This window comes from Tubulanus polymorphus, chromosome 11 (genome assembly GCF_964204645.1).
Source record: "Tubulanus polymorphus chromosome 11, tnTubPoly1.2, whole genome shotgun sequence".
In the NCBI taxonomy this organism is placed as follows: Eukaryota; Metazoa; Nemertea; class Palaeonemertea; order Tubulaniformes; family Tubulanidae; genus Tubulanus; species Tubulanus polymorphus.
The window spans coordinates 4,057,276-4,071,516 of record NC_134035.1 but is presented as its reverse complement, the minus strand read 5'-3'; the positions used below and the strand labels follow the sequence as shown (position 1 = coordinate 4,071,516).

General features: G+C 40.2%; 1 protein-coding gene across 4 annotated transcripts; it reads left to right on the top strand.

The window, feature by feature from the left end:
- Nucleotides 1-5,840: 5,840 nt before the first annotated feature.
- On the top strand, nucleotides 5,841-13,168 carry LOC141912617 (DNA damage-regulated autophagy modulator protein 1-like). 4 transcript variants are annotated; one of them, XM_074803919.1, is made up of 7 exons: nucleotides 5,841-5,971; nucleotides 8,059-8,213; nucleotides 8,656-8,723; nucleotides 9,117-9,259; nucleotides 9,685-9,862; nucleotides 10,624-10,712; nucleotides 11,249-13,168. In XM_074803919.1, the coding sequence occupies exons 1-7, from the start codon at nucleotides 5,936-5,938 to the stop codon at nucleotides 11,447-11,449; spliced, it is 870 nt and encodes a 289-aa protein (XP_074660020.1). In that variant the 5' UTR covers nucleotides 5,841-5,935; the 3' UTR covers nucleotides 11,450-13,168. The 4 variants fall into 4 exon arrangements, with proteins under 4 accessions (XP_074660020.1, XP_074660019.1, XP_074660021.1 ...); XM_074803918.1 differs by lacking the exon at nucleotides 5,841-5,971 and adding an exon at nucleotides 6,123-6,193; XM_074803920.1 differs by lacking the exon at nucleotides 5,841-5,971 and adding an exon at nucleotides 6,260-6,513.
- Nucleotides 13,169-14,241: the final 1,073 nt, after the last annotated feature.

Here is a 14,241-nt window from a genome sequence, read left to right as displayed (position 1 = left end):
ACCACAGTCGATTATTTGAACTAAAACACTACGGCGCGTATCGGATTCGTTTTTCGCATGTGAACCTACCAACAATTTTAAAAAATCAAATTAGATTTTTGAAAACTTTTCATTGAAAAGATCGAATGATGGAAACGGTATAAGCTTAAGTGCAGATCCGCACCTCCCCGCGTAAACGGTTCAATCAATTACATTTAATATCAACACGTATTTCAGATTCAAAATTCAGCAATTCAGTGGTTTGCCATTGGTTAATTTTTAGATATCTTCACTAGAAAGATTTTAGCCTGGATTCTGTCATTCAGCAGATTGCGTCAATCACGAGAGGTGTGGATCTGCACTTACCAAGAAAACGCCTCCAATGTCAACAGAAGTGAAAATTCAAGATGCGAAGTAAGCAATTTCCCGTCGAGATTTCCTCCCAGAAATAATATATATTTACTGGTAAAGCTAAACTAGTTTCAAATATAATCTTGAATGAATTACACGAGTGTAATTATTTTGGTTTCTAAAAAATAAAATCAACTTTCTTTAAATCTCTCAAACCGTTTTTTTCAAAAAACGACCCGGCCCGGGGCATTTTGTTTGGGGCATGTTTATTGCCATTAATCAATTCGAATTCATCAAATTTATGAAGAAAATTAATGTCTGAATTTTGCAAAAAAAATAAAGATGATTGTTAAATTCATGACGCGTTATCTTTCTCTACAGATCCCGTGGGTCTTTCTCCATGGACCCTATGTTCCTGTCTCGACCCTTCAAAACCTGTCTCTAGTCTCTACACAGTCCCGTGGACACTATGTTCCTGTCTCGACCCTTCAAACCTGTCTCTACTCTCTACACAGTCCCGTGGACACTATGTTCCCGTCTCGACCCTTCAAATCTGTCTCTAGTCTCTACACAGTCCCGTAGACACCATGTTCCCGTTTCGACCCTTCACACCTGTCTCTACTCTCTACACAGTCCCCTGGACACCATGTTCCCGTCTCGACCCTTCTAACCTGTCTCTAGTCTCTACACAGTCCCGTAGACACCATGTTCCCGTCTCGACCCTTCTAACCTGTCTCTACTCTCTACACAGTCCCGTGGACACTATGTTCCCGTCTCGACCCTTCAAATCTGTCTCTACTCTCTACACAGTCCCGTGGACAGGTACTCTATGTTCCCGTCTCGACCCTTCAAATCTGTCTCTACTCTCTACACAGTCCCCTGGACACCATGTTCCTATTGGGGTGATAAATTAGTAGTTTGCATAGAGGGAGGGAAGCCAGAGTTCAGGGCAGTGGCTGAAGTTAGTAAACAACCTACGTAGATGCTTACGTCGCACACAAGACACTGAATAGAAGATAGGTGAAAGTGACGTGAGTATCTGCGTAGGGTTGCTGGTTATAGCGGCAGCCTTGAGCTCTGGTATGGCTAGGAAGTAAACAAGTAATAAACTCGTGACGTATAACATATGTAGAAGTATACGTCACGAGTAACATGATATAAGATAAAAAGGGAGGGTCAGCACAGTAAGGGGGAGAGAGATGCTAGAGTGGCGGAGAAGCCTAAAAATACGAGCTGTAGGAAGGAATAAGAATTGTGCGGGAAAATAAAGAAAGAACGTAGACCCACGAGAAGAGTTGTTATTATTCCGGAGTCAGAGGGATATCACTTATCGGATTAATCGGAACCAACAACGACAACACGAGGGGAGAACGCAACGTGACCCCACAACAATTGGTTGAGAAACTCAACTCCACAACATTGTTGGAGAACCGAAAGCAACCCCACAACATTCCCGTCTCGACCCTTCTAACCTGTCTCTAGTCTCTACACAGTCCCGTAGACACCATGTTCCCGTCTCGACCCTTCTAACCTGTCTCTACTCTGTACACAGTCCCGTGGACACTATGTTCCCGTCTCGACCCTTCAAATCTGTCTCTACTCCCTACACAGTCCCGTGGACCCTATGTTCCCGTCTCGACCCTTCACACCTGTCTCTACTCTCTACACAGTCCCGTGGACCCTATGTTCCCGTCTCGACCCTTCACACCTGTCTCTACTCTCAACACAGTCCTGTGGACACCATGTTCCCGTCTCGACATTTTTAGTGGACACAGGTTTAGTGAAGCCATTAAGATGGTGTTACGTATCTTGTATCAAGATATTTCGATATAAGTAATGATTTGTCATTCACGATTTGTCGGGCTACAACAGGCAGAAACAAGAAAATTAATTTTAGAAAATTATTTGACGCCTGAGAAAAAAGTGTAGAATTTCTGGGCTAAGCTAATGTGGAATTGCAAATTTGAAATCGAAGTTTTAAGAAATTTGGGGAATGATGAGATTTGGCGATTGGGTAGATGATACAGGTCTTCGACTCTAGTAGTGGTTTAAATTTTTTTATTGAAAATTCTCAATAATTGATCGCGAACTTGCGACCGACTTCATTTACTTATGCCTCTAAGCTGGTCTGCAACTTCATTGCCTCCATGGATGAAGAAAGAGCTCTTCTGATGTCTGCTTCATCATGACTTCGAGCATATCGTGTGGCCTAGCCAGCCGGCCCGGTCCCCGGGCCCGGGCCACGGGTTTGGCTGTCACTCGATATCCTAGAGTCTTGAGTCTGGGTGGGTTGAAGTAGACATTGTCATTTAAAATAACATGCTTATGTTGTTCTGTATGAATTACCCGTGTGTCATGTATGTTGTATTAATTTATTTCAAAATTTGTATTTATTGAATTTGGGAATTTTATCCCGGAATTTCAATGTAATAAGGATCAATAAAGAATTGAATTGAATTGTCACCTAATACACATGCCATCAGAGGACGCGGAGCCGTATATGACAGCTATGCTATTATAAATTGCTAATCTCACGAAACTTGCATACTCCTAATATCAAACATATTTTCACAAACGATTGAATATTGAAATTATATGTTTACACATTTTCATATTGACCGCTTGTAGCCGCTGATGAAATTCACGCCGGCCCTACACACATCGTAGATAGCTTCGTCATTCCACCGGCATGCCCACGTCAGGGTCCGACTTTTATATCAGACTTCTGCATCGTGTATACATCCGCCATTTAACCGAATAATCCGATTTACTTATCATTTCTATTTATGCCTGCCGCTTCTGATATAATCATACATCCTTTACTTTTACAATACGTCTTCTAATGATATTTAATGCAATATAACATTTCGACGTTCAAATATAGGTCATTATATAATCACAGGAAGCCATTCTACATCTATGTCAATAATATTTTGCCAGATAGCTTGTTTGTGTACACATAAACCTGTGACGTTTTGCACATCGATTTACGGCTGTCGTTTGTAAAATGACGCTGAATGGTTAGCATTGTTTAGGTTTCATAATGGTAACGTTTTATAAGGCGTCAAAAAAAAAGAAAATTAAGATGAGAATGAAAGCCTTTCGTATTGAAGACCATGGGATTCAGCCAAGGAACATTGTAGCCTAGTTATACTTCTGATATACCTACCGAATTATCGATTATCAAAAATCTAGAATTTCGACTATTAGGACAATGTCGGTTGTAATCTTCTGGTTCTTTGAGTTCGTTCTAATGAGTTTTCATTGTAATGTGTATGGTGCATATTCCTGAAAATTTCACTGAGTTTGATTGAAAATTGTAGAAATTTTCCTTATGTATACATGTATCAATATTCAGTCCGTCGGCATCGATTTTGTAGATTTCTCATCTTTTTAATCAATGAATATTCGACCAATTTTAATATTAATTTCCATCTTTTTTAAAGGCTCGTCCCACTGAGTGGAAATATTACAAGCCGATTAGATATGTCAGAGTATCCCAGAAACTGTCTAGAAACGGATGTGAAGGGTCGAGACGGGAACATGGTGTCTACGGGACTGTGTAGAGACTAGAGACAGTTTTGAAGGGTCGAGACGGGAACATGGTGTCTACGGGACTGTGTAGAGACTAGAGACAGTTTTGAAGGGTCGAGACGGGAACATGGTGTCCACGGGACTGTGTAGAGAGTAGAGACAGGTGTGAAGGGTCGAGACGGGAACATGGTGTCTACGGGACTGTGTAGAGAGTAGAGACAGATTTGAAGGGTCGAGACGGGAACATGGTGTCCACGGGACTGTGTAGAGACTAGAGACAGTTTTGAAGGGTCGAGACGGGAACATGGTGTCCACGGGACTGTGTAGAGAGTAGAGACAGGTTTAAAGGGTCGAGACGGCAACATGGTGTCCAGGGGACTGTGTAGAGACTAGAGACAGGTTAGAAGGGTCGAGACGGGAACATGGTGTCCACGGGACTGTGTAGAGAGTAGAGACAGGTGTGAAGGGTCGAGACGGGAACATGGTGTCCAGGGGACTGTGTAGAGACTAGAGACAGGTTAGAAGGGTCGAGACGGGAACATGGTGTCCACGGGACTGTGTAGAGAGTAGAGACAGGTGTGAAGGGTCGAGACGGGAACATGGTGTCTACGGGACTGTGTAGAGAGTAGAGACAGATTTGAAGGGTCGAGACGGGAACATGGTGTCCACGGGACTGTGTAGAGACTAGAGACAGTTTTGAAGGGTCGAGACGGGAACATGGTGTCCACGGGACTGTGTAGAGAGTAGAGACAGGTTTAAAGGGTCGAGACGGGAACATGGTGTCCAGGGGACTGTGTAGAGACTAGAGACAGGTTAGAAGGGTCGAGACGGGAACATGGTGTCCACGGGACTGTGTAGAGAGTAGAGACAGGTGTGAAGGGTCGAGACGGGAACATAGGGTCCACAGGACTGTGTAGAGAGTGGAGACAGATGTGAAGGGTCGAGACGGGAACATAGGGTCCACGGGACTGTGTAGAGAGTAGAGCCAGATTTGAAGGGTCGAGACGGGAACATGGTGTGGGGAACAACGTGATCTAGAAATCAACGCGTCATAAAATTGAACAAGATCTTAATTTTTTTGCAAAATTTATACAATAATTTTTTTTTCATAAATTTGATGAATTACATTTGAATTGATAAATGGCACAATGAAACATGTCCCAATTAAAATGCCGCGGGCTGGGTCGTTTTTAGGAACATGGTTTGAAGGATTTAAATAAAGTTGATTTTATTTCTAAGAAACCAAAATAATTCAACTCGTGTAATTCATTTGAAATTAGTGTAAAGCTTTTAAACAGTGAATATATTCTTCCCAGATTCTGGGAGGAAATTTCGACGGGAAATTGTTTTTCGCATCCTGAATTTTTACTTTTCTTCACATTGGAGGTGATTTCCTCATTCGATCTTTTCAATCAAAAGTTTAAAGAATCTAATCAAGTTCTAAAAATTGTTGGGAAGTGTCACTGATCGTTCTGTGAAAACCGAATCCGATACGCGCAAGTGTTATGGTTCAAATAATCGACTGTGGTGGCGCTATCGTACGGTAGGGTCGAGACGGGAACGGGTCGAGAGAGTAACGGGTCGAGAGGGGAACGTGGATAGCTCATATGCAACTCGACTCGTAACCATTCATTAAACATAATCAGCGGGCAATAGATAAGAGAAATAAACACAGATAAAAAGGCGCATTAACCTACATTCCAGTTTCAAGAATCCGGAAGTAATTCTGGGTTTTCCCATTCCATTCAACACGAAAACTTCCGGGAACTAGCCTGCCAGTTCAGATTGACTGGTTGCCGCTTCAAAAATCAAATAAAATGTGTTTGTTACTTGGAAAAGGGGATATCTAAACTAAGTAAAATGTTATTCACGGGTGGTAAGTCCACATCACTATCATGGTGAGCCTAATTTACCTACTTTAAATTCGTTTTGTAATTTTTTGTTCTTAAGCGACCAGAATGGACAACAAAATCATTTTATTGTATATGAAAGCGGCGACCAGTGAATAGGTAAAGGCCTAAGGGCACCTGTTTTGCTGTTTGTACGAAATGTATACTCGGCTATCGAAACGATGCATTTGTGGCTACGACGAGGAAACCCACAATTGGTAGGTTTTTCAACTTAATTTCTTATCATTTGATGTTAAATTGTAGATTCACTGACCAGATAGAATCGATGTGCTAATGATAGGAGTCTAAGAGAAAATTAAGTGTCGTGTGGTTTCGTAAGGTAAATTTCATTTTCTCACGAACCAAAACAATATGGCTGCGCCCATGGACAAAACCAGGAAATGAAGAACTATTCAGGGATAAATTCGGAGAATTACGAGGTAAATAGATAGGACAGTGATTCATTTTCGCGTGACTTAATTGATAAGTTTTCAGGGGAATCCCAATTACCCAGACTGTATTTAGCCTTACCGTGTACTACCGGAATTCACCGAATAAAACTTGACAGTTATTTATTGCTTTATATTTATTTATTGTCCTATATTTTCGGACGTTTTTCTTTGTCTAGTCCTAGTCTGGACGTAATAAGATTATAATCTAGTTTAGCTCGCGTGAAAAGCTAGCAAAATTAGCGAGGTATTATCAGCAGGGGTGTGTTGTTTTTAATCATAATCCATACGGTTTTTGGTCTTTTCATCATGTAAGTATGTTAAAATATTGTTAGATCGCCTATTATTAACAAAGTATAGCATCGTAATAGGGGTAAAACTTCAGTTTAAATCACGTTCTTTCTAGCGGTATGCTAGTATAGATTAGGTTTCGGGGTTGAGTTAGTTACCGATAATCATTATTGGTGGTATGCTTTGATAATCAGTGGGCTTATAGTAATGGGGTTTGTGACGATATCTGATAGTGAAATTAAACCACAGACAGGTCGATAACTACGGTTAGTTCATGGACATCCTCATAATTAAGCAATAAACTCTTCAAATGAATTTCAAATAAACAAATTTTTCTTCATTAACCTGAAAGAATTTAGAAAATCTGAAACCCGATTACGTAATTATTAGTTGCCGAGCGTGAATAGTATAATTTTAGCATTGTCATTGTTCAAAAGTCATTTATATGCAACATGGCAGTTTTTGATTGGATACTTGTGATCTAGTATTTCATACTAGACTTAATCATATAAGGAACTGATTTTACTCAGAATTATATCTAACTCACAACCATTGAATCAGGTTCCAGTGCATATAAGTGGATATGGGAGTCACTTGTAAGAGTCATAAGAATTCTTGTAGTTTTCCTATATTTTGAACATGGATGGGCAAGAATGTAATGCAGTCACTCCTGAAATCATGAGATTGTGACAGTTACTAATTTGTGTCATTACCTCACGAGAATATGACGAACATCCCGTTTTAGCCATTGTACGGGTAAATGTCTTATCTCATACCCTGATAGGGTCAAAGAACATGATGAGGTCACAAATTGGAGCGTCATTGTCGATTAAAGGACCCGAGAACCTTCTTCCGTTTATCAGTAAATTAGAGATAACCTAACTGTACAATACGCGGTTCGCGTTCAAGTATTGCCTTCGATGAATGAATGGATCGTTGTGTATTGTATGAATACGAATGGATGATCTAACTAGAGGGTTAGCTATAGTAGAGAAACCTAATGTAAGTTTTGGAAAAAGATACGTTAGTTCCTCTGTAAAGAGTTGGTTTGAAATATCACGTTAGGTTGATTTTAAATATTACGTTTTACCGGGTAAAGGCGGAAGAATTTGAAATGACCTTGATCTGTGTGGAAGGGTGATGCTTACTGGAATTTCCAAGCTGTTCGACCATGTTTCACCGATATTGAGTTTATTTGCCAGTTTTAGACAGATACTGATCCTGAAAGTCCCGGAAAAATTTCTAGTTTCGTGTTGGAAGCTATGAAAAATTTATGGAATTTTAGAAATGTGGACATTGATAATTTTTTTCTTGTGGTTTTAGTACAAGGCCTAGTATTTGTTATAGTGACATTTCAATTCTGCCTTAGCGAGTATGAGCTCATACCTTGTTTAGTCTAGCAGAAATTTGGCCCTGGAAAAGATATTGAAAATTGAAGATTACAAATACTGTACATGAACCTTGTTTAGACTTTCTGACAGAAACAAACCTTTAAAGCGACATTAATGTTTCAAGCCACCCTGGAATGAATCAAGACTAAGCATATATTTTTTTTTTCATTTCAGCCTAAACGATTCACAATGCCACGTTGTTGTCAATGCGTCCCTAATCTCAGTTGGTTCCCAATTGCTCTGGGAATCGTATCTTGCGCAACATTCATCGGTTCATACACAATAGCTGTTTCGCTAGGTCATGTCGAGCCGTATTTCCCTTACATTAGGTAAGTCTTTGAAAGTAACCAGAGATATAATCAATACATGTATTATTTCTATGATACATTGTAAACTGCGCCTGATTTGTTAATGTTGGGAGTGGGAAGCCCAGCACAAACGACGCAGGGCAACACTGAAACAGGAGACATAGATTGGAAATATTTCTGAGTGATTCCCTGTATCGTCAGCATTTTCAAGAAACCTGGTTTTGAGAAGCAATGTTTTTGAGACCAAACAATATATTTGATTCCACGTTTATGTGTTTCCCTGCTTTGTGCGGGTTGGGCTTGAGTACCGGGCGTTTTACTTTTCCCTGATACCGAGCTGAGAATCAGGGAAAATGATAGTTCTTCCAACTACACTTTAGTGAAATTCACTTCAGTGGTTTACTATTCAAGTTAGGAGTCTACTTCCAGACCAGTAATGAAATGATTATATTTTTCACTTCAGTGATACCGGAACGACGTCCCCTGAAAGTTGTATATTCGGCCAGTTTTTAAATATGTCGGCGTTTTTGTGTAAGTTCTGTGTTTCAAAAGTTGTGCAGTCAATTTTTCCTAAAATTTTGCCTTAATTGTGATGAACAACTACTATTTATTTTTAGAGTAGTTTCTACTCTTTTAAGAGCTGCATTACTCTCAAGAATATCAATTCAAAACACTCACAAAATCAGAATAATTCCCCGAATTTTTTATCAAAGTACTATTTTTCTATATCAAATTACTCTCATTTTTTGTGAAAACTACTGCTATAAGAAATATCATGTGAAGTCTGGTCTGATAGTATGATCAGCTACCAACTTACCGAATTAAGCGATATTATCACATGTTTTACGTCGTCCTCTAGAAAAACTATCGTGACTTTCTGAATATCGTCAAATTCATCATATAATTTCGTATGATCTCTTTCAGCGTTTGTTTGTGTTTGTATCCGGTACAAATTAATCGCAGCGTTTCGTGATAATTTAGACAGAACGTCGCACATTCTCAACAAGACGAGCCTCGTGCTCGGTTGCATCTCGTCTCTGGGGCTGTCGATAGTCGCCAATTTCCAGGTAGATACCAACGAAACTATTTAACCATTCAAGTTTAGTTTAGTAGAGTTTTACGTTCCAACTTTAAGTAATGGTGTAACCCTAAGTGGATCTTGAGAGACGGCCAGGGCCTTTTCGTTATATGTTATGACTCGCAGCCTGTCTAAGTTAGCAGAGCGCTTTATCCATGTGTCTTGACAGCCAACGCCAGGGACCTCTTGGTGCTAACTGTATAGGACTAGCAACTTAAAAACCAGGGCCCCGCTATGTTTCAAACAACCCTTCTTCCTGTATGAATAAGCTTCATACATTTGACTGCAGTCGAATTCCTGAAGCTTGAAAATTGTCTGCTTAAGTCACATAAAGGTTTTGGACCTAGCCATTAGCTATAAAATCTATGTGTCCATGTTTAAAACGACCTCAATTTTTTCTTCTTTACTTTGAAGGAAAGTAACATAGAGCCTGTACATCTAAGCGGTGCTTCGTTGGTGTTCGTGCTCGGTGTTGGTTATATGTTGACGCAGGCGTCGCTGTCATATAAGATGTACCCGAGCTGTAACGGTATACTGATCGCTCGAATACGATTGACGGTCGGCATTATCGGTTTAATAAGTATGACATCTGGTATCCTTTTATCTGCACTTGTAGAAGTAATAGTAGTAGTAATTGAAGTTGATTGTGGTAACTTGTAAAACCGGCGTTGTGAATCGCAATAACTGTTGACCAGCTATAGGCCGAGTCAGACTGGGAGCTTGAGAAAGTATAAGTGTTGACACATTGGATTCTTCATACTAACTTACTAAATGAATGTACGGTAGTTCATGACCATTCGGAAGGTATTTACTGTGGCCCAGCGCACAAATATCCCGCCAGAATTAACCTCAGTAATAATAGTAATAGTATAGTTAAATGATTAGTTACAGCCAAGTTCGGCCCTTTCGTTCACCTTAGCAAATTTTTAATAAGCCTACGTTTCCAGACAGAAAGTTTTCTGGCAGCTTATCGTGGAAAGAAGGCTCTTCAGTCGTGAGTGGCCTCCGACCGTAGATGAGTTCTTTCACTCAAAACAAAGTCAACAGGAAATTGAATTTAGTATCGAATATAGTTGAATTTAATAAGGTTACTCATAGGTGCCTCAATGTATTTTGCTTGGTATGGGCTGATAAGTATGCCAAGTATTCTACTGGTACTGTTTTTTACAGTTGATTACTGTATCAATTAGGTTTCCGTCGTGAAAAATGACCCTCAAATTTGGTGATCGTACCCCCAAAAGCCCCTCAAATACCCCTCAAATTTCATATCGATGGTTCTGTAGGAACCATGGTAAAGGAAATCTTCTACGTGTACCAAATTGTGTCTATGTACCTTGACCGTAGTGTTTGTAGCTTTCATATCGGCTGTGATATCGCGTGAACTGTGGAGTGATAATCCACCGAAAGACCACACGAAGATACACTGGAAACCGTCTGACCCTGTAAGTATATCAACTGTCAAACTTGTCACCGGTAGGGGCGGCTCCTGACGGGAGCACTAAGAGCTTGTGCACTTCCGCAGCAATTTACCATCATGCCCATCGGAAAACGAATGACAAATTTTCCACCAGCAACTTCTAATAGAACAGCAGTACACTGCCCGTCATTTAGCTTCTAATTTGTTGAATCTCACCAAAGTTACTAAGATTTTGTGAAATAATCCTGGCCCATTTGGCTTTGCGTTTGCTTTACATCATTTCTTGCCCTTTCGTAGTATGCCCTTGTCTTTGCGCTCATGTCAAAGAGTGTGCGTGACTGGTCATAAGCTCAGATGTCTATATGAAAATGTGAATTGTTTTGTGAAATAATCCCGGCCCATTTTGGCTTGGCGTTTGCTTTGCGCCGTTAATTGCCCTTTCGCAGTATATATGCGCTTTTCTTGTATTGCGCTGTTGTCAAAGTCTGCCCGTGGATCCACCCCTGAACGGTTATGATCTCAGATATTTACCGTAGATGAAAATGTGAATTGTTTTTGTAGGGTTTCGAGGCGCATATAGTGAGCACGATGTCCGAGTGGGTGATGGCGTTCAGTTTCGTCTTGTATTTCTTCACGTACATCCGAGATTTCCAGAAAATGCGATTGAAAGTCGACATGCATTTGTTCGTCGCGCATTTGGACGAACGGCCGATTTTCACCGGTTCGCACGGACCTTTAGAAACGTCGAGTTTGCTGGCGTGATGCTGTTGTTTTTAGATGAATATTTTTCTATACGCAGTACATTGTATTACGACGGTAATGCTTGGGAAAGTTTGTAAAATTGTAAAAAGTCGGGACCATTTCCCTGAATGAAAGGCTTGTTGAGAGGGACTAAACGAATGACTTGGCAAATTTCGATTGCCAAGTCGAATGCTTGTTCAAGAGTTAAAGTTTTGTATTAATTCTTAGATACTACATCCTCCCACGGCATGGATTCGAACCCGATGACATCGAGACTCGCCACAGTACGAAACCCCACCACACTAGACCGGGTGTGCAGCTACATGCGCAGCTTAGATGATGTCATTAATAATAGCGAAACGGAAATCCTGGGCCCGGTTCTATAGACTGGTACTACCTTTAACCCAAGGGCTAACTCAATTCATTATCAATTGATTTAGCCCCCGGGTTACAGGTAATACCAGTCTATAAAACCGGCCCCTGTTTTATTTTAGTCCGAGTTTTTCTAATAATAGTTTATCGGTCTCGGCGATTATACTAAGGCAATCTGATTGGTGCCGCAAGTTTTCTTGCGGTAAACCTGCATGCCCGGACTAGTTGGGCATTGGCCGAGTCTAACGATGCCATCAGGATTACCGTAAATCCCTGCCGCGGGGGATGAGATATTCCGACCTTTGTTTTGATTATGTATGAAATTAATGTCTTAGCAGTTTTTTGTGTTGTCCTGTTTTTTGTTTCATTATTTGAATGTTTTTTAACCAGTCTCATCTCGATGTTTTATAGTATTCATACAGTTCACGTAGCAATATGATTATATATTTTGATTAAGCAGCAAAAATATTTAACGAAAATATGGTACTTATGATTGACGGCGGCTTAGAGTCAACCAGTTCAACAGTTGTGAGTTACAATACTTTCAACTCGGAGATTGAAAAACGATTCATTGGCATTCACAACTGTATGACTGGGCCCTGAAGCTTTTTTTTAACAAAAATACACTAATTACTTTGCGTTGTGCAATAATCTTCATTGTTATCATTATTAATTATTTTATGATGTGATTATTATGTTAATGTCTCAATTCGTAATATTATATATGTATTCCAAAAAGCTCTCTGTGTCGGGAAGCCTCTCAAAGTAGCAGGAATTCGATGCAATAGGGACGAGGTACATTCTATAAGGGGTCACTCATTTATTACGCATATGTATTAGGGGAAGGGGAGGGGTAAGTTCAATTGCGTACTGTAATGTTAAACGTATATGAAAAAATGGCCGATTTTGCGCACAAGAGGTGAGGGGGGTCGAAAAAATTCGAATTTTGTGCGTAGTTAATAAATGAATGATCCCTATAATACCCATATATATATGAAGTCTTCATCATGCAATGTTTGTATTACCAGAAAGGTTACCCGCAAAAAATACCTCTTAATTTCAAATGCCAGATATAAATGTGGTCAGGGTTGTGTATCAGGTACTGGTTATAGATGATGAGCAAAGGACCGCCTGTAGTCGTCTACTTACGATTTCTTCCTATGGAATGAAAATTTCTATACTGTCGCTAGCGGTTTACTTGATCTAGCCGGGAGCCAGAAGGTAGAACTATTTCGCGTAGAACTTGAAATATGGGCTTGTAATTGAAATGTTTTTGCACGCTTCAAATTCTCGCGTTCGATAAACTTACTAAAGCTTATCGTCGCGAAAATAACAATTATGTAAAATGTGATGTTTTTTTATTACCAATGAACGATTAAACGTTAAAAAAAATCTATCCAATTAGTTGGTATTATTGGAATCTATTCCTTAAGTATATGTAGATAATCAAATATTTCAAATGGTATATACTGTAATACTGTATGGTCTCTCAGTGTTCAGCGTTTGATGGGTAATGTCAATCTGCATGGATTGATGTTTCCATCAAAGAAAAACCCACAATACGTAGAAAAACTATGGGAGTATGATATTTCATTTTTTGACTCGATTCTAGACTGCAGGCTATTCTAAGAAGCTAGAAAAATAGAATTGAGTCAAAACGTCAAATACTCTCTTAGTCTTTCTTCATATTGTGTGTTTTTCTTCACTTGAATTAAGCTTGGTTTTCACGAGTGATTTCGGCCAGTCTGTTTCTTGTGGCAGTGGGAAAAAGCTAGCTGGAAACCATGAGTGATAACCAGGGGCGGGCGCAGGAAAACCCTGTTAGCCTAACCGTGGTTAGTGGCTTATCCGTGGTTAGGCTAACCAGCTTGAAATAAGAGGCCGCATGAAGACAATGATTAGCTAACAGCGTTTTCCTGCGCCCATTTATGCCTAACTATAGTTTACTAACCACGGTTAGCACTAACAGGGATTCCTGCACGATTGTTACTTTGTTATTTATTCGCCGGTATCTTTAAACATTTTTTGAACACTGGCCTCAGGCTGTACAATCAGTCGCTTGTTCTATGGAAACCATGATTGTGTACACGGTATCTATGGTTGCATTGGCTGGAAACTGTTGCCAGGACCGGATCGACAATCCACGAGGCCTCTCACGTGTATAAACATGATGATAACCTAATAAGCGCGATGGATGATCGTAGCGTTGAGGATAATCTACAAGATGTAGATGATAACCGATACAACGGACAAGTCCATTCTCATGAGGAGTACACTGATGGTGATGTCACTGAGGAGAATATGGACTCTCCAGGTGAAGAACGAGATACGACTGATGATGTAGGTTCGACACCTGTCATACCGTGCATTGAGGAAGCCGTGCAGTTTAGAAATGTCATCCCGGTCGTGGCCGAGTTCAGAGACTACGCGCTACCAACTGA